Genomic DNA, 21,488 nt, shown 5'->3' on the forward strand with positions numbered 1-21,488 from the left:
TTTGGATCTGATGAAACGCCATAAAGCTAAACCCTTTACGGACGTGAAACCTGAGGTAACCCCATAAACCGGCCTTATCAAACTTTAATATATACTGCTCTATAACTTGGAGTGTGCTTCTTTTTTCGGATTCATGTTTTTATGGACTATAAATATATGTATATATATAAAATGACTACCCCACAATTGTCAACTATATAATACGCAAACGAGAACAAAACAAATGGAATTCTTTTCTTTTTTTCTTTTTTGACAATGTACAAAAACTAGGCAAGAGGAAGAAAAATCGGTGTTAGCAAATGAGTCATTAACTATCTGTATGTATTACTGGTATTTCTTTGGAAATTGGTCTATGACCAACCACTACAGTAAAACCCAAGGACATAGCCGACGGAAAGGAGTAGAAGGACTGTAACAGCATCCAGGCTAAGATCATGCGCTGTCTACCCCCGGTGCCTTAATACCGGCGGGCGGGAGCATCTTTATGGTCAATCATCACTCGATGTTCTAGAATCATCAAAATCAACTATTCACATGCCTGCTGTCTGAAAGAAAGGGGGAAAAACGGGGGTGAGAAACATTGGCTCTTGTTGTCCAACACGTACCATGTTTGACCAAAAAGATGGTCACAATAGGAATACGTTCAAAGTAAGCCTGCTGGATCAAGGGTAACCTGGGGTTTAAACACTGACAATAATCGTAATAATTGTTTCTAATTCAGGAACAGGGTTAGCTATTTTAAGAGGAGGGGACTTGGTCGATTAAATCGACTCTTTATATGACTGGTACTTTATTTAATCGAACCCTGAGTGGGATGATGGAAAGAGTGGAGTTAACCTCCAAGCCCAGATTTGAACTCAGCACAATTCTGACTGTGCCCTTTATAACAAGAACACATCAGCATCTACCAGGTTGATTCAAGCTGCTAGAAATAACAACCAAATCTAGCTGACATTCTTAAATAAGGGACGCATTGTCTAATGCAACCCGACATATTCCTCTAAAATGGATGGGGCGGTCACGGTTGGAACACGTTTAATCATCGGTTAGTTCAGTTAAGGTTGGCTTGGATCTAAATGACTAACAACAAGGAAAGGAAGACGTTAGTAAGTTGTTGTAATATAACATCTTTCACTTATATTTCGATGATAAGAAAAGGGTCTGCGTACAGGCGCCACAAATTTTGCAGGACAGACCAACGCATTAGCTGACTCTATAACCCGTTCCGTCCCAACTCCCTCAGTATATAACTGGTACATACTTTACCGATACCTGTATAATTGTAAAGCAAAGTCGGTTCCACTTAACCGGGCAGGATTTCAATTAAGCGTAAGAAAAAAAAAGAAACAGTAAATGAACAGATTTAATTTGCTGTAAAACACAAGTGCCCGATTTGACACGCACATTCTAATTGCTTTGATAAATTCTTACATACAAATTACCTCGTAGATTTTCGTGTCTTTTTTTTTTAATTTAATAAGGAGGGAGAACATATGATTAAGTGACATTCATGCCTTTTCTATTCATGAATGTCATTAAGAACATCAATATGAAAACTGTATAGAAAATAACTTTTAATTAATACTTACCCAACATCGGTAAACAGAAGTTAGATGTTTCTCTCGCTGTCTCTCTCTCTACACACACATACATATATATATGTGTGGGTGTGTATATTTATATATATATATTCATATGTTTATGAATATGTGTGTATGTGACTTCTTTAACGAAGGTAAGACACCAACTGGAAACTAGTTAACGTGTTCTTATAACACACCCCACCTTAGGTGGAAGACAAAATGCCCGCTAACTGATAGGTGTGTGTGAGAGAATATATATATATTTATATATAAATATAAACAGACAGTCTGCCGGATAAGATAGAGAAGACTGTTGTAGATAAATAGATAGTTGTATATCGTTATAAATGGCTTAGATAGATTGAAAGGCAGAGAGAGTGGGGAGTTAGCGAGTCAGATGCAGTTGTAGGTGGAGAGAAAGAGTGATATATAGAGGGAGGAAGATAGTTAGTCAGGTAATAACGGGAGGGGGGAGATAGACAGAAAGATACAGAAATAGAGAGAGAAAGAGAGAGAGAGAGATAGTCGGCTGTAGTTATTTAGAAGGCAAGAAATATAATTTGTATTTGTATAGGGTGAACAAGGCAGACTGACAGAGAGGTGTAATGCTTTATATATACATATATATATGTGCGTGTGTGTGTATAAAGGGCAAAGCAGTTAAGAAAGCTGGCGATGAGGGAGGAAGACAAGATGTGGTTAGTGATGGGGCAGACTAGGAAAGCACCTTTCCTCTATCTTTCTTATACACAGACAAACACTACTCTATATCCATCTCTCTCTCAATGTCTTTTTTCTCTCTCTTTCTCTCATACACAAATACGTTCACTATATATGTATATGTCCCTGTCTATCTATCTATCTCTCTCTCTCTCTCTCCTCAACTAACAAACACACACATACAATAAACATAACACTAACTTTTCCTTTCGACCATAAAAGGAAGAACATGTACGCTTTGCGTCATTTCCGGTGAATGGTCGAAAGCTGTCCACTAGGCTATTTTCATCCGTTATCCGTTTCCATCCAAACGGATGAATAGCTTATTCATATTGACAGTCGTCACGTACGCCTAACAGTAAGCCCAAACCGGCAAGGATGTGAGTTTGTAACCCAGTCCTGATAACCCAATGAAACGTGTTTTAACTTCTACGTATGTAAGCTAGTAATAGAGAGCGGGTCAGTGTCTCCATCGCAGACCTCCTATAACTGGCACTGGTAATTTTGGAAGTCCAAACCAATTTCAGTTTTCGCTTGAGTGTGTGTGTGTGGTTAAGAAGTACGCTTTGCAACAACCACGTGGATCTGGATTCAGTCCCACTACGTGGCACCTTAGACATAGCAGTTTGCAAAGGAGACTGATACAATAAGTACTAGATCAGCTAAAAAAAATACATAAGTACAGATGACAATTCGTTCAAATATAGCTCTATATAGGCAGTACCCTTGCATGGCCTCAGTCCAATGATAGAAACAAGTCAAAAATAAAAGGGGTCTGTGTGTGTGTGTACACATATACAAAGAAAGAAAGGAAGGTAGAAGGAAAGAAGTGGGAGAAAAAGTCCTCAAACTCACTAGTTGTTGGGTCACATCATTGAGAATCTCTCCTGGCAAAAGCTCATCCTTAGCATGACTAGGACCAAATCTCGATGACTGGTCCTTTTATGTCAGGGTCAGAAAATACTTCGCCCACACACACACACATACCTCAACCCCCAACAATTATTGCTATTCTACAAAGCTCAAGTGAGGCCCATAATGGAGCATCACTCTCACATCTGAAACAGTGCAGCTGTGTCTGATGCTGCACAAACAGACATCCTAGACACATCGAGAAAAGAGTCACCTAACTATCATCATCATTTATGGACATTTAACCCCTTAGTGTTTAAACCGGCCATACCAGGCCAAAATTGTCTTCCTGTTTTATTCTCAAACCAGCCAGCCAGCCAGCTCTGACCTCTCACACCTACCCTACAAAGTCATTCTAAAAATAAACAGGAACATCATCAATATCCCAGAGTTACAAGATGCTGTACAATTAATTTAAAACAATGTGATTAAACAGGCTTTACATTTGACAGAGTAATCTGAATGCTAAAGGGTTAATGTTCATCTTCCACGCTGGCATTTGTTGGGTGGTTTGACAGGAACTGGTTAGGCAGAGGATTGCACCAAGTTCTACTGTCTGTTTTTTTATGGCCGGATGCCCTTTCTAATGCTAACCACTTTACAGAGTGAACTGGGTACTTTTTACATGGTACCAGCACCAGTGAGGTCTGTTTGGCATAATTGTTATAACTGGATGCCCTTCCTAACACCCACCACTTTACAGAGTGAACTGGGTACTTTTTGTATGGTACCAGCACCAGTGAGGTCTGTTTGGCATAATTGTTATAACTGGATGCCCTTCCTAACACCCACCACTTTACAGAGTGAACTGGGTACTTTTTATATGGTACCAGCACCAGTCAGGTCTATTTGGTATAATTGGATGCTCTTCCTAACACCCACCACTTTACAGAGTGAACTGGGTACTTTTTATATGGTACCAGCACCAGTCAGGTCTGTTCGGCATAATTGTTATAACTGGATGCCCTTCCTAACACCCACCACTTTACAGGGTGGACTCACTCACAGACATGCTCCAGCTTCTTCTCCACAGGCATGCTATGTCCCATCTCTGTCTTTTCTACTACTACTACAGTGGCCTCTTCTCAGATCTGGTTAGCCTCATGCCACCCACCCTCACTCAGGCACTCCTATCTTACTTGCCTCTCCTCCACTCAACTCTTTTGTTGAGTTCAGTTTCCCCACCACACTCCCTCAAGCATAGCATCTCCTTCACCTTCAGCCACAGTTCTTTGTCATCTTCTTTCTCAGATTCAGCCTTTGAAATCAGTCTTCACCATTCCATCCTATGTCATGTTTGGTTTCCTTCTTTCACAAGTTCCATACACTTTGAAGTGGATCTTCCGACTTCGGAAGATCCTCAACATCAGCTGGGAAGACAGAAGAACTAACGTCAGCGTGCTACAAGAAGCAAAAATGACCAGCATCGAAGCCTATGTCATCAAAGGCCAACTAAGATGGAGTGGCCACGTAGTTAGAATGACTGACGAACGACTTCCCAAACAGATCTTCTACTCCCAACTCAAAGACGGCAAGCGTACAAAAGGAGGCCAGAAGAAACGCTACAAGGACTCCCTGAAATTGAATCTCGAAAAGTGTGACATCGACTTCACCAACTGGGAGGAAACGACAAAAAACAGACCACTCTGGAAAACCACCATCCATGAGGGAACGGCGACTTTCGAGTCGAAAAGGTCTGCAGAGCTGGAGGAGAAAAGACGACGACGGAAGGAGCGCCAACAACAACCACGTGCGACTCTCCCTTCCGGCACTAGATGTCGGCACTGTGACAGATCTTTTCGAGCAAGAATTGGTCTTATCAGTCACCTGCGGACTCACCAATAAATTTGCGCAAAGACCATCATCCTCGACCTTGAGGGATTGCCATAGTAGTACACTTTGAAGTGCATCACATGACTTTCCCAACGCTGTCTTCTATCTTGCAGATTTCATCTATTTTCGCCCATATTTATGCATGCATGGGTTGGGTGAATCACCTCTAGCATAGCTTCTCACCAGAAATCACAGTCCATTGCTGTCTCCTTTCTGAGGTTCAGCCCTTAAGGTCAACATTCACCATGTCTTCACTGCCTCCCTTGATACCCTGAACTCATGCTTATTTTGCTTAATGGTTTCATCCGGCACTTTTTCTTTCTTTCTTTTCTTTTACTTGTTTCAGTCATTTGACTGCGGCCATGCTGGAGCACCACCTTAAGCCGAGCAAATCGAACCCGGGTCTTATTCTTTGTAAGGCCAGTACTTATTCTATCGGTCTCTTTTGCCGAACCGCTAAGTGATGGGGACATAAACACACCAGCATCGGTTGTTAGGCAATGCTGGGGGGACAAACATGGACACACAAACATACACGCACACACATATGTATATATACATATATACGACAGGCTTCTTTCAATTTCCATCTACCAAATCCACTCACAAGGCTTTGGTCGGCCCGAGGCTATAGTAGAAGACACTTGCCCAAGGTGCCACGCAGTGGGACTGAACCCGGAACCATGTGGTTGGTAGACAAGCTACTTACCACACAGCCACTCCTGCGCCTATATATATATATATATATAGGGCGCTGGCAACAGCCACGTTCGGACGGTTCTCTTACGTGCCACCGACACTGGTATCTCAGCTACTATTTCCATTGATGTTGAAAGATTTAGATTTCGGAAAGCAATGTGAACAAATAAGCCTTACATTTGACATAGTAATCTGAATGCTTAGGGGTTAAACATCATACTTTGTACACAAGCATCATGGAACCTACCCTTCCCAAGGAGGCAGAAACTTTTGATGCTAGCAGAAAGAATAGATCCCTAAACTTCTTTTTTTTACTTTGTTCCTCTTACTCTGGCAAATATGCTCTCAGAAGACGAATTCTTTGTTTTTTTTAATTTTGTTTTTATCTTTTACTGCTTTCAGTCATTAGACTGTGGCCATGCTGGAGCAACACATTGAAGAATTTTAGTTGACAGAATTGACCCTAGTACTTAAAATTTTTTTTTTTTCTGTAAAGCCTAGTACTTATTCTATCAGTTTCTTTTGCTGAACCGCTAAGTTATGGGAACATAAACAGACCAATATAGGTTGTCAAGCGTTGAATGCAATGCTGATCGGCCACGAGGCTATTTATTTACAGCTGAGTTGACTGAAGCAACATGAAATGAAGGGTCTTGCTCAAGAACACACTGCACTGCATAGTTCAGGAATCGAAACCACAATCTTACAATCATGAAAGTAACGCACTAACCTCGAGGCCACAGGCTTCCTCACTTGAGAGCACTCACCTTCACAGTTAATTAGGTCACCTAGGTAACGAAAGCCATCATCTACTTCTAGGGAGTTTTCTGAGAATTTCAGGGAATTCATCTCAAGTGTAACCTTTCTGCTAACTACTGCTATGCATCTGTCACTTAAGAAGTTTGCCCCTTCCCTCCCAACCTGCCTCTGATCCCATTACAGCCCCTTCTGCACATCTGTATATATATATATATATATATATATATATATATATACATACATACAATATATTCTTTCTCTTTTACTTGTTTTACTTGTTTCAGTCATTCGACTGCGGCCATGCTGGAGCACCGCCTTTAGTCGAGCAAATCGACCCCGGGACTTATTCTTTGTAAGCCCAGTACTTATTCTATCGGTCTCTTTTGCCGAACTGCTAAGTGACGGGGACGTAAACACACCAGCATCGGTTGTCAAGCAATGCTAGGGAGACAAACATAGACACAGACATATATATATATATATATATTATATATATATACACATATACACGACAGGCTTCTTTCAGTTTCCGTCAACCAAATCCACTCACAAGGCTTTGGTTGGCCCAAGGCTATAGCAGAAGACACTTGCCCAAGATGCCGTGCAGTGGGACTGAACCCGGAATCATGTGGTTGGTTAGCAAGCTACTTACCACACGGCTACTCCTGCGCCTTTAGTTTATTTCTTTTATTTGTTTCAGTCATATGACTGCAGCCATGCTGGAGCACCGCCTTTAGTTGAGCAAATCGACCCCAGGACTTATTCTTCGTAAGCCTAGTACTTATTCTATCAGTCTCTTTTGCCAAACTGCTAAGTTACAGGGACGTGAACGCACCAACATTGGATTCAGCAATGGTGGTGGGGACAAACGCACACGCACACATATATATACGACAGGCTTCTTTCAGTTTCTGTCTACCAAATCCACTTACAAGGCTTTGGTCAGCCTGAGGCTATAGTAGAAGACACTTGACCAAGGTGTCATGTGGTTGGTAAACAAGCTACTTACCACACAGCAATTCCTGTGCCTATATATATTCTTTTATTTTATTCTTTTACATGTTTCAGTCATTTGACTGTGACCAAAACAAACAATCAAGCTCAATATTGTACTCTGATCTGTTAGATTCTCTCAAACTGTTTGACCCAGACCAGCATGGAAGATGAACATTAACCCTTTTGTTACCAACCCAGCCAAAACCTCTGGCTCTGTAGTATTAATGTCTTGTTTTCATAAGTATTGAATTAAATTCTTAGTCACAATTTATGTTCCCATCTCTAGCTTAATAATGACTAAGTTATTTTACTAAATTCTTTGTTATATTTTAAATTAATTGATTGAAACACAGAGCATCTCAAAATAAATATGGTAACGAAAGGGTTAAATGATAATGCTGATAATATTGATGATGATGATGATGAACTCTGAATGTAGAAGCAAACCAGCTTCTCTTAGCCTTTTTATTAACTTAGTTCTATTAAAAATATACTGCCTTTCTTCCAATCCATATTGAAAAGAATAAAGAATTTGGTAAAATAACTTTGTCATTATAGACCCTTTAGCATTCAAACCAGCCATATCCGGCCGAAATATTTAACGGCTATGCCCAATATTTTATATTGAAACTGACCAGATCTTGCCTCTCACCCCAGCCGTACCATGTCATTCTAAAACTAAAAAATCACATCACTGAAATCTCTAAACTACAAGATAATGCAGGATTAATTCAAACCATTTTAAATAAACAAACATCGCATTTGACAGAATAATCTGAACACTAAAGGGTTAAACCAGCCATCTGCAGCCCAAATATTCTATCTGTTTTATGTTGAAAGTGTTAAAATCTGGTGTCTTATCCCTACCCAACATTGTCATTCTAAAAATGTACAATCACATCCTTGAAAGTTCAGAGTAACAAGATAATGCCTGATTAATTGAAAATGCTGTGAATTAATAAGAATTAGATTTGACAGAATAATCTGAATGCTAAAAGGTTAAGCTGGTTTTTGGAATATAAATTAACACCGATATTTTGAAGGAAAGTGGTGACCTGGCAGAAGTGTCAGCATGCCAGGCAAAATGCTTGGTGGTATTTTGTCCTTCTTCTGAGTTCAAAATTCCACCTTAAGGGTCCATACCATGTTGCATGCCTTTTGTTTCTGGCTGTATGTGTGTGTGTATATATATATATATATAGGCACAGGAGTGGCTATGTTGTAAGAAGCTTGCCTCCCAACCACATGGCACCTTGGGCAAGTGTCTTCTACGGTAGCTTTGGGCTGACCAAAGACTTGTAAGTGGATTTGGTAGACAGAAACTGAAAGAAGCCTGTAGTATATATATATATAGGGAGAATTCACGAAAAAATCAAAAGACGAAGACAGGTGGTGTAGAAAACAAACAGATGTATTAGTATAACACTCGGGAATTGAAAAAGTCTTTAACATTTCGAGCCTACGCTCTTCCACAGAAGGAAACAAGGAAAGAAACAAGGAGAGAAAAAAAATGTGTAGTGGCTACTGATCTATCATGGCGAATCCATGATATATATATATATATATATATATATATATATATATATGTATGTATGTATGTATATATTTGTGTCTGCATCTGTCCCCTACCATCGCTTGACAACTGATGTTGATGTGTTTACGTCCCCATAACTTAGCAGTACAGCAAAAGAGGTTGATAGAATAAGGACTGGGCTTACAAAGAATAAGTCCCAGGGTTGATCTGTTCAATTAAAGGCAGTGCTCCAGCATGGCCACAGTCAAAATGACTGAAACAAGTAAAAGAATAATAGAATGGCTGAGTTCCTTTCGAGTTTTGGGCTCCATAGGGGCAATGACCAAGACCTTTGGCATTATGTCACGCTTGAGAAGACCTGTCAAGCCAAGTAAAATCGCAGTCATGGCAGATACCGATGTCACACAAATGGCACCCATGCCGGTGGCACATAAATGTCCTCTCAGTGTCAATAAAATAGTACCAGTTGATCACTGGGGTCAATGTTATTGACTTACCCCCTCAACTGAAATTGCTGGCCTTGTGCCAAATTTGAAACCAATACTTTGAAGGAAGGTTTCAATTTAAGTTATTTAAAACAGCAGCTTTGTATCTTAGAAACAAGGTCAAACTCAGATTGATATTAAAAAGGTTAAAACAGATTAGCAATGGTTAACCCTGTCAAGCCTAAGTGTGATGATATAACTTGTTGAAAGTGCCCCCCAACGAAGCAAGGTTTATTTACAACAGTCTCTACAATGTATCACATGAAGTGGGGTTTATAATCTGAACAGATTTACTGGATATCACATGGATGTGTGCAGTACCAATGCCAAGAGCAGGGCCGGCTCAAGGAACCAGCAACTTGAGCAGTTGCCCAGGGCATCATGTGCTAGGGGGCACCAAGGAGGGCGTCACAAAGACAAGGAAATTCCTATGACCATCAGCTTGTACATGCCAAAATCCAGCTTGCTTGGGGTGCCAGCAACCCTAGGGCCAGTCCTAGCCAAGAGCCAATCAACCTTTATCTTTGCATTCACCCTGGTCAAAATCTTAAAACTCTGCAACCATCAAAGCTACTAGACTGAAATTTTAAATGAAATCCTCTTTGTTCTTGTAAAGTATACTAGCCATCTCAATATGGCTAACCACTAAGGGGTGGGTGTTACTGTAGCTTTTAGCCCCAGGAGATCATCGTCTCCAGCTGGCTTTAGGCACACTTTCTGTGCCTTCTCAACAGTACCAAAGCTTGTAACAGATACTTAATAATGTGTAATTAGTAACAAAAAAAAATATCCAAGTTAATTACTCAGAGACATGATGAGCATAAACGAATAAATAAAATAAATAAGCTATTAAGCTAATTTTGTATTTTTCTTACCACATAATTATTTCTAATTAGACTTCTTGATGATCACAATTATATTAATGATGTTAACCCTTTATCTGTCCTGTGTATCATGTTACATACACTACATATTTCCCAAGTATCCATGCATCATATATGATACGCATTACCTGTGACGGTGCCCCATAAAAAGCACCGGTGGTGGTGCCAGATAAAAAGCACCCATGCTGGTGTCTGGTGTTAGGGATAAAGAAAGGACTGGTGCTGCAGTCACATAAAAAGCACCCGGTACACTCTGTAAAGTGGTTGGCATTAAGAAAGGCATCCAGTCATAGGAACCATATCAAAAAAGACGACTGGAGCCTTGTGCTGCTCTCCAGCTTGCCAGCCGAGGTCAAACTGTCCAACCCATGCCGGCATGGAAAACAGACGTTAAATGATGAGGATGATTCCCATTTTTTTTAAACCAACAGAATAACTTAGGACTCAAGAAAGAAAAGCTTTGTTTCTCAAAACGTATGAAACAAGGATTAACTAAAAGTTTAAAAACAGGCATGAATGTTTAGGACAAATTTATGAATGCGATTTTAACAGACAAAGGATTAACACCGACATTATTTTAACATGGGACTTTGCTATAGGGTATTTCCTTGTTCCTTACCAATTTTTCGGTGTAACATATAACATAGTTAACGATAAATAAACAACCGGTTTGTTTACAGGGGTATTACACACACACACACATAATCATCATCATCATCTAACGTCACATTCTCCCTGCTGGCATGGGTCGAACGGTTTGATGGCAGTTGGTCAGCTGAAGAACTTCCTGGGCTCAATTTGTCTGTTTTGGCATGATTTCTACGGCTGGATGCCCTTTCTAACACCAGACATTTTGCATAGTGTAACCGGGTGCTTTTAACGTAGAACCGCTACGGGCGCTTACAGTCGAATAATCCAACAATATTTATTTGAAGCTGGCAAAGTCAGACTTTGTTGCTTTGTGCAATCCTTCAGACAATAAATAAATAAATCCTAAATAAATTGACATCAAAGGCATTCCAACCGTGACTAATCTATCTTTTTAGAGGTGCATAGGACGTGTTCTTTACTCGTTGAAAATAGATTTGGCTGCTATATCTAGCAGGTAGATCAACCATTTAGTTAATGGTGATATTGTAAGTTCTAATTTCGAGAAAGAGCTTTTCTCCGAAGTCAGAACTTACCTCTTTTTCCCATCACACCACAACAAAGTCGGTAGAGTGCCCTGTGATCTACTTGTGTTATTCCGTTATGTCTCCATGTATCAGGCCGTGTTTAACTCTATTTTTTTCATATTTCGATCGTCTGTTACTTGATTTCATAGTCTATATCTCTCCACTGCGTTGCTGCTTATTATGCTTTAGAAAATATTTTACGAATTATATTACTAAAATTACCCAGAAGCGATAAAACGTTTTTCTTGGACCGGGATTTTAGATAACAGGAGACTCTTTTTCGCTGTTCACCGGTCGGTTTAAATCTGTCTTTTCCACCAAGTTTTGAATCTGTTTACAAATCTTCCACGTGTTTGTTTTTTTTAACGAAATGGGTGATATAGAAGCGAAAGTTCGTGAAAATTTATACCGGCTGATTGTCAGGTAGATTCAGTAGAACTTTATCTGTTGTTTTTATTGATTTCAAGTATTTATTTCACATAAACCCATCGTTTAATGTTCAACATTCTTTCCTTAACCCTCTGATATTATTCAAATTTCCCCTCCCCCCGTTGATTTGTTTATGATATATATATGTATATATATATGTATATATACATGAAGTTGTGTATTTCAAGATACGTGAAGTATGCAGAATGGACCTGCTCAAAACGTTGGACTTTTGTAACTTATGGTACACACACCCCGTACTTTCCTCCATATAAACCAAATTTTCTAGACCAAAATTTACAACCCCAAAAAGGTATTTTGACTTATGCACCAATGCGACTTAGGAGGACCAAAAATTCCATGTGAAATGCTACACTGTTTGGCAAGATAGTGACGATGTTTGAATGTTTACACGTTTATACACTGGGTACCTCGTCGACTTGCATGTCGGAAAATACTGTGTATGCACACACAAACACACACACATATAGAGATATACATAGAAATTGTGTGCCTCAAGGTACTAAAGGTATGTTAAATGGGCCGTTGAAAACGTACTTCTTGCTCTTCCTCGCGGCAAAATAATTTAGTCTGTTCGACGAACTTGTAAACGTAAATAACCAACAAAGCCTTTATGTCAACAGATTACATAAACATATACAATTTATTTAACGATGGGTAGCATTGAAATAGTTAATGGTTTTTTTTCTGCATCTCCTTTGCATGTTTATTTTGACGGTTGTGTTTCAGCGCTTAATTTATTCAAATATAAAACATGAATGAGTAAAGGGGAATAAGAATTTGGAATAGGAATTGAATGAACATGACATATAAGAACTTTCTCTTAAAATTAACGATAAAGAATGAAGTGTGTTTGTAACGAAACACTTTACTTTGTTCCATCAGTTGTTTGTGTATGTGTTCAATATATAAATGAAGAATGTGGTTCCCAATGTGGTTCCAGTGGTTCCCAAAGTGGGCGGTACTGCCTCAGAGAAAGCCTCAGGAGGGCGTTGAAGAAAAGTGGGGATATAAAAAAAACCCAAAAAACTTCCAAAATAATGGGCTAATTATGTTAACTTTTATTTGTGAAACGATCGCAGAAAGTGGTCTATGTTTGTGGTGGTGAGTTCGGTGGAGTGGGGGTGGGGAGAGCAACCTGCAATGGTTTGGGAACCACTGATCTAAACAAATAGTTTTGCTGCGTAAGTGCTATAATCGGTCATCCGTTAGGTTCCCAGTTCACAGCTAGGGCAGGAACTAGGGATCTGTGTTAGGCTTCTGAGTTTGCAGATATATATATATATTTCCTCTAATATAAGGTGCATTGCTCAGTGGTTAGAGCGTCGAGCTTACAATCGTGAGGTTGCGAGTTCGAATCCTGGACCGGGCTGCGTGTTGTGTTCTTGAGCAAGACACTTTATCTCACGTTGCTCCAGTTCACTCAGCTGTAGAAATGAGTTGCGACGTCACAAGTGCCAAGCTGTATCGGCCCCTTTGCCTTTTCCTTGGATAACATCAGTGGTGTGGAGAGGGGAAGCCGGTATGCATGGGCGACTGCTGGTCTTCCATGAACAACCTTGCCCGGACTTGTGCCTGGGAGGCCACAGTCAAGTGACTGAAACAAATGAAAGAATCAAAGAATATCAACACAATAAATATTCTTTTCTTCTCTAGGCACAAGGCCCGAAATTTGTGGGGAGGGAGCCAGTCGATTAGTTCGATTCCAGTACGCAACTGGTACTTAATTTATTGACCCTGAAAGAATGAAAGGCAACGTTGACCTCAGTGGAATTTGAACTCAGAATGTAAAAACAGAGGAAATACTGTTAAGCATTTGGCACAGCTTGCTAACGTTTCTGCCAGCTCGCTGCCTTCAACGCAAGAAATGTTAATGGAATGCTCCTTCCAAAAATGTCTACATAGTATACCTGATATAGTTGTTTGGGTCAGAAAATTAAATCAAAACATGTATTGTTATAAAGGTCAGCTGTTTTACTCTTGTGAACTTTGCTTATAAAATCTAGAAGTTGAACAATAGATTCTTGCTTTCAACTTATCTGAGAACACCCTGGCTGAATGATACGAGATATCAGTTTAATAATAACAAAGTTTAATAATAACAAAGTTATTTTACTAAATTCTTCATTCTTTTCAAAATTAGTTTTAACCCTTTCGTTACCAACCCGGCTGAAACCAGCTCTGTAGTACAAATGTCTTGTTTTCATAAGTTTTTCATTAAAATATACCACCAAACCTTAGTCGCAATTTATGTTCCTAACCCTAGCTTAATGATAATTAAATTATTTTACTAAATTCTTTGTTATATTTAAAATAATTGAAAGAAACACAGAGCATCTCAAAATAAATACAGTAACGAAAAGGTTAAAAAAGGAGCAGTGTATTTTATTAGAAATATGGGTACAAAAAGATCAGGACTTGGACTTAGATCCATCATGTGCCCCAGGGCTCATTAAGTCTGGAGCTTAATTTAGTTTCCATGGCATATAAATGATAGAAATTACAACTCCCCACCACCACCACTGGATGGGTCACTAGTCCATCACAAGGTTAACTTCCCAGCTATTGCTGAAACTCATTTACTGTTGATTGTAAGTGGTGGTGATGTTTTCTGTGATGAATCTTTATTGTCCAGCCTGACTGACATTCTAACCATGGCTGTCCTATCATGTTGTTTCCAAAACTGAGTGATGAGTCATCCAATATATTCATTCATCTTTAACCTTTTGCCTGCTAAATCATTTTCTCAAGTTTGTCCTAAACGTCCATGCTTGTTTCCAGACTTTTCACTAGCCCCTGTTTTCTAAGTTCTGAGTGATTTCTTAAGGGGCAAGTTATTCTGGTGGTTGAACAAAATTGGGAATGTGTGTCATATATGATGCATGGATACCAGGGAAATATGTCCTGTGTATCACATACGATACACAGTACAGGCAAAAGGTTAACCCATTAAGTCCCACTGTCCTATAAATAGGACACTAAATGAGAACATTAAATAAGCTATATCACATTGTCTCAGTGTCCTATTTATAGGACACCGAATATTTCCATTTCTATTAAAACTCCTTATTAAAGGAGTTTTAATAATTATTTTTTTCATTTTAACCTATTTTCAATCATCTGTAAAAATTTAAAAGTAATATTCAGAAATTTAAGTACTCTGGGACTTAATGAGTTAAGAGAGGTAAGGTGAAGATTGAGGGAGATTTAGTTGTTTTTTCTGTTTGAGAGATCACCTGTGTAAAGGTTCCTCCAAATTTCTTTACTACCCACAAGGGGCTAAACATAGAGGGGACAAACAAGGACAGACAAACGGATTAAGTCGATTACATCGAACCCCAGTGCGTAACTGGTACTTAATTTATCGACCCCGAAAGGATGAAAGGCAAAGTCAACCTCGGCGGAATTTGAACTCAGAATGTAACAGCAGACGAAATACGGCTACGCATTTCGCCCGGCGTGCTAACGATTCTGCCAGCTGTGCAGGGCTGGCCAACCTGAGGTCTTTGGGGCTGCATGCGGCCTGCAGACTTTTATCTTGTGGCCCACTTGATACCTACTTGAAATGGGTTTATTTCAACAAACATTTAAAAAAAAATTTTATCAAAAATTAAAGATTTTAACGAAAAGTCAAAAAAGAAAGATACTACTGTTATTGCAACAATAATATTTCATGTTGAATCAGCGATCATTCATTAAGGATTGTAATAATAGCATGAGAAAGCAAAATGCTTTCAATTCAGTCAGTATATCATCATCATCATCATCGTTTAACGTCCGTTCTCCATGCTAGCATGGAAAAAGGAAAAAAAAGGCACCTGCCCCAAAAGTCAGGGTACCCATGGGTTTTTTTAGGGGGGGTTCCATGAGCAGCCCTCAAATGTCTTATCTCTATTGAGGATTACATATTGTTTTGGGGTCTTTTTTTTTGTTAGTCTTGTTTACATGCAAAACCCTCACAACTACACACATTCACACACATTCTTTGTTTTGTCCTGTGATGTCCATAAAGTTTTTCTTAATGTTAACCCTTGTGGTTAATAAAGAAATCATTATTCATCATCATCATCATTTAGCGTCCGCTTTCCATGCTAGCATGGATTGGACAGTTCAACTGGGGTCTGGGAAGCCAGAAGGCTGCACGAGGTCCAGTCTGATTTGGCAATGTTCCTACGGCTGGATGCCCTTCCTAACGCCAACCACTCCATGAGTGTAGTGGGTGCTTTTTACGTGCCACTCGCACAGGTGCCAGGCGAGGCTGGCAACGGCCACGGTCGGATTGGTGCATTTTACGTTTCTGCAGACCGCATGCAGCCCCACAACCTCAGGTCGGCCAGCCCTGCACAGGAGGAACCTTTACACAGGTGATCTCTCTAACAGAAAAAAACAACTAAATCTCCCTCAATCTTCGCCTTACCTCTCTTAACTCATTTTACGGTATACAAGTGGCCCTCAAAAAACTTTCTGTGATTAAAGTGGCCCGCAATGTAATTCGAGTTGGCCAGGCCTGCTCTTCTGTCAACACCGATTTAGGAGTAACTGTTTGCCTTCTATTGTAGCCAGCTGTTTTATGATGGTCATCAAACAATTGCATCCAGCCTTGCTACGACGTCCGATGTTACCCAGCCTGTCCACCCTCGGACCGTTTGATGAAATTGTTACAGATTGGACTTAAAACTGAAGAAGGTATGTATGTGGGTTTTATGTTTTGTTGGGGACAAAAGTGTGTGCGTGTGTCACTAGTGTAGCTAGTGTGTGTGCCATCCGGAGCGACCCTTCCATTTGCCACCCCCAGACCCTACGAAAAACAAAAACACATATTGCCTACAGCAGACCCAAAAGAACCGCCCAGGGCAGATTGCACCCCCACTCCAGCTACGCTAGTGGTGTGTGCATGTGAGAGTATGTGTGTAAAATTTATTTCATGCAGTGCCATGACCTTCTGGACACGGCAGTGTGATTAAGAAGCTTTTCGGTTCAGTCCCACTGCACAGCACTTTGGGAAAGTATCTTCTAGCATAATCTTGGGCCAACCAAAACCTTGTGAGTGGATTTGGCAAATGGAGACTGAAAGAAGCCTGTTTGATGTGCTTTTTCTATTGTTCTTTTGCTTCAATCATTTGACTGCGGCTATGCTGGAGCACCGCCTTTTTAGTTAAACAAATCGATCCCCCCCCCCCCGGACTTATTCTGTGTAAGTCTGGTACTTATTCTATTGGTCTCTGTTGCTAAACCGCTAAGTTACAGGGACATAAACACACCAACACCAGTTGTCAAGCAGTGGTGCGGGGGTACCACAGAGACACACACATATATATATATATATATATATATATATATATATATATATGTATATATATATATATATATATATGTATATATGTATATATATATATATATGTATATATGTATATATTATATATAATATATATATATGTATATATGTATATATATATGTATATATGTATATATATATATATATAATATGTATATATATATATATATATATTATATATATTATATATGTATATATATATATATATATATATATATTATATATATGTATATATATGTATATATGTATATATATGTATATATGTATAATATATATATATATTATATATATATATATGTATATATGTATATATATATTATATGTATATATGTATATATATGTATATATGTATATATATATATTATGTATATATATATATATATGATATATATATATATATGTATATATGTATATATATATATATATATATATATATATATATATACGACAGGCTTCTTTCAGTTTCCATCTACCAAATCCACTCACAAGGCTTTGGTTGGCCCGAGGCTATAGTAGAAGACACTTGCTCAAGGTGCTATGCAACGGGACTGAACCTGAAACCACACAGCCACGCTCTGCCTATAGTTTTATATATTACATTTCAGGAGATTTTTTTCTTCCTCACTTCTTTTCCTTTGGACTTCCTCACATTTCCTGTTTCCGAAGAAGAGCTATGCTCGAAACATAAAACAACTACTCTTTTCTTTCTCTGAGCATCTTATTAATACTTTACATGTAATATGTCATCACGTTGTTTTTTTCTTGTTGTCTTTTTCTCCATTTCTTGAATTAATCTTTATATATAAAAGTAAGGTTGTGTGTCTGTCTCCTACGATTTAGATTCCTAACTACTCCCACATTTTGCGGTGCAGTTTAACCAAAACCGGGTATCTTATAGTCGTGATTCATATCGAGCCCTTCTGGGTATTAGCGCGCGTCTACGATGAGTCTACGATTTAAAAAAAAATTTACCATAATTTTTTTTCCATTTTAATGCATTTTTTCGCTATTATATAAGGGAAGTAACTCTCTAAAAATGTCTACGATGAGTCAACGATTTAAAAAAAAATTTACCATCATTTTTTTCCCATTTTTTTGCTATTTTTTGGCTGTAACTCTCTAAAAATGCTTATATAGTTATTTCCCTTACAAACCCGAGCAACGCTGGACGATACTGCTAGTATATATATATTTGTATGTATGTATGTTTAAATTTTCCATGGTTGTATATCTACTATATGGATTTCCATGTATCATATCTTGAAACTGTGCGGACTAAGATCCCTGTAGACAGGCTGCTGATATTCAATAAAGTGTTAAATACTTATTTCCTGCGAATCAGTGGACCCACTTCTCTGTAGCTACTGGATTTCTTGTGTATATAAGTGTAATGTCAGAGTGCATGCATGACACAGTGTAAGCATCCTGAGAGAAAAGTTGGGCATAAGAGGTATGAGAGGTGGTGTGCAAGAGAGACGACTGCACTGGTATGGTCATGTGGTGCATATGGGGGACTGCTGTGTGAAGAAGAGTCATTGGTGGAGGTAACCTGTAAGAGGTAGATCTAGGAAGACATGGGATAAGGTGGTGAAGCACAATCTTCGAATGTTGGGCTTCACAGAAGCAATGACAAGCAACCAGGATCTTTGGTAATATGCTGTGATTGAGAAGACCCATCAAGCCAAGTGAGATCGTAGTTGTGGCTTATGCTAGTGTCGTGTAACTCATCATCATCATCATCATTTAACGTCCGCTTCCCATGCTAGCATGGGTTGGACGATTTTGACTGAGGGCTGGCGAACCAGATGGCTGCACCAGGCTCCAATCTTGATCTGGCAGAGTTTCTACAGCTGGATGCCTGGCCTGTTAAAAGCATCCTTCAAATGTTGGGTGATATGCTGTGCTTGCGAAGACCTGTCGAGTCAAGTGAAATTGTAGTCATGGCTGATGCCAGTGCCACCTGACTGGCACACGTGCTGGTGGCACGTAAAAAGCACCGTTTGAACGTCGGGTGTCATGGAGACCGAGACCTTTAGTGATATACCATGCTTGTGTAGACTTGTGAAGCCAGGTGAGACTGTAGTCGTGGCTGATGTCAGTAGCACATAAAAAAAAACACCTACTACACTCCTGGAGTGGTTGGCATTAGGAAGGGGCATTCATAGAAACCTTGTCAAATCAGATCGGAAGCTGGTGCAGCTCCCAAGCTTACCAGTTTTCAGTCAAAGTGTCCAACCCATGTCAGCATGGAAAATGGACGTTAAGTGAAACTGATTGGCTACATGTTTCTCTGAGATTGACACCTTACATGTAGTCTATTAACTATTTTATACATGCTAGCCACTGGCAGAAAAATTTCTATAATTTTCCTACCCTGTATATTTTATATATATATATATATATATATATATTATATATATATATATGGCGCAGGAGTGGCTGTGTGGTAAGTAGCTTGTTTACCAACCACATGGTTCCGGGTTCAGTCCCACTGCGTGGCACCTTGGGCAAGTGTCTTCTACTATAGCCTCGGGCCGACCAAAGCCTTGTGAGTGGATCTGGTAGACGGAAACTGAAAGGAGCCCGTCGTATATATGTATATATATATATGTATGTGTGTGTGTCTGTGTTTGTCCCCCTAGCATTGCTTGACAACCGATGCTGGTGTATTTATGTCCCCGTCACTTAGCGGTTCGGCAAAAGAGACCGATAGAATAAGTACTGGGCTTACAAAAGAATAAGTCCCGGTGTTGAGTTGCTCGATTAAAAAGGCGGTGCTCCAGCATGGCCGCAGTCAAATGACTGAAACAAGTAAAAGAGTAAAGAGAATATATATATATATATATATATCTTTGTTTCAGTCATTGGACTGCAGCCTAGTTGGGGCAATGCACTTGAAGAAGTTTTAGTGAAACGCATCAGCCGCAGTACTCATTGATTTTTAAAGCCTTGTACTTTTTCTATCAATCATTTGCCATGTTTGTGCATTTACTACGTAGACTATGTGTGTGTTTGTGTGTACCCTTGTCTGGACATCTTTTGATGGTTGTAAACCAGAATCATACGAGTGAAGTTGTTTGTTTCCAGTCTTCCTCTTCCATGGAAAACATGTCTGGCCACAGGGAAATATTGTCTGGCTCGGAAACAGATACAGGTTAGCTACAGGATGGAATGGCTGCGATAGAAAACCGGCTTCAATGAACACCATTCAGCTCATGCAAGCATTGGAAAGTGGAGATGATGGCAGTGGCAGTGTGTGTGTGTGTGTGTGTGTGTGTGTGTGTTTTGAGAGAGAGAGAGCAAGAAAAAATTAGTGATATGCTTGTGTGAGAGGGTGAGAGAAAATGAATGCCCTGTGTGAGTGTGTGTGTGTGTGAGGAAGGGAGCTAGAGGAAATTAATGTTGTGTGTGTATATCATCATAATAAATTTTATGCCTGTTGTTTCATGCTAGCTTGGCTTACACAGATCTGAATCAATACCTATTCAGATTTACTGCCCTCCTAGGCTGGTCAGGCTCCACATCCTGCTTCTATGTTCCATTTCAACATGTTTTTCTATAGCTTGATATCTCTTCTATCCCCAGCCACTTTTTAGAGTGTCCAGGGTGGGTGCATTCTATTGTGGCACCAGCTTTAGAGACTAAAGAGAACTCCCTACTCTATGTTGTCCCTCTTTGTTCACTAGCACCAGATCTTTTCTTTCACCCCTGGTAGATAGAAGAGAGAGGGATAGCAGAGGACAGGAGAAAATGGGGTGATAGAGAGGAGATTGGCGGAAGGGAGGGAGAGAGATTGCTGCATGATGGTTGTTGGTAAGGAGATTGAATAGAAATGGCATCAGTGGTGTGATGGGAGGAAGAGTGGTAGAAGAGGGAGAGAGAGAGAGAGAGAGAGAGATGAATGTCAACAATGAATGGTAGAGGAGGAGGGAGTAATGTGAGAAATACTGGTGTATAACAATGAAGATAAGAGAGTGGGAGTGGCAGATGTATCTGTTTGTGTGTGTGTGTGTTTGATCAGTGTCCCAGAAGGAAATCCCGTATTTACATTCTTTTTATATTCAGAAAACCTGACAGACTTACAGAACACATACTATATGTAGGTGTGAGTATGGTTGTGTTT

General features: G+C 39.5%; 1 protein-coding gene across 1 annotated transcript in view; it reads left to right on the forward strand.

Annotated features, from left to right (window-relative positions):
- Nucleotides 1-11,867: 11,867 nt before the first annotated feature.
- The window catches only part of LOC115224799 (cleavage stimulation factor subunit 1-like), a 36,485-nt gene continuing 26,864 nt past the window's right edge, over nt 11,868-21,488 (forward strand). The window contains 3 exon segments of the mRNA XM_029795722.2: nt 11,868-12,003; nt 16,590-16,636; nt 16,639-16,716. Of these exon segments, the coding sequence (XP_029651582.1) occupies nt 11,951-12,003; nt 16,590-16,636; nt 16,639-16,716 (178 nt within the window). The 5' untranslated portion in view covers nt 11,868-11,950.

Source organism: Octopus sinensis, linkage group LG26 (assembly GCF_006345805.1).
Source record: "Octopus sinensis linkage group LG26, ASM634580v1, whole genome shotgun sequence".
Classification (NCBI taxonomy): Eukaryota; Metazoa; Mollusca; class Cephalopoda; order Octopoda; family Octopodidae; genus Octopus; species Octopus sinensis.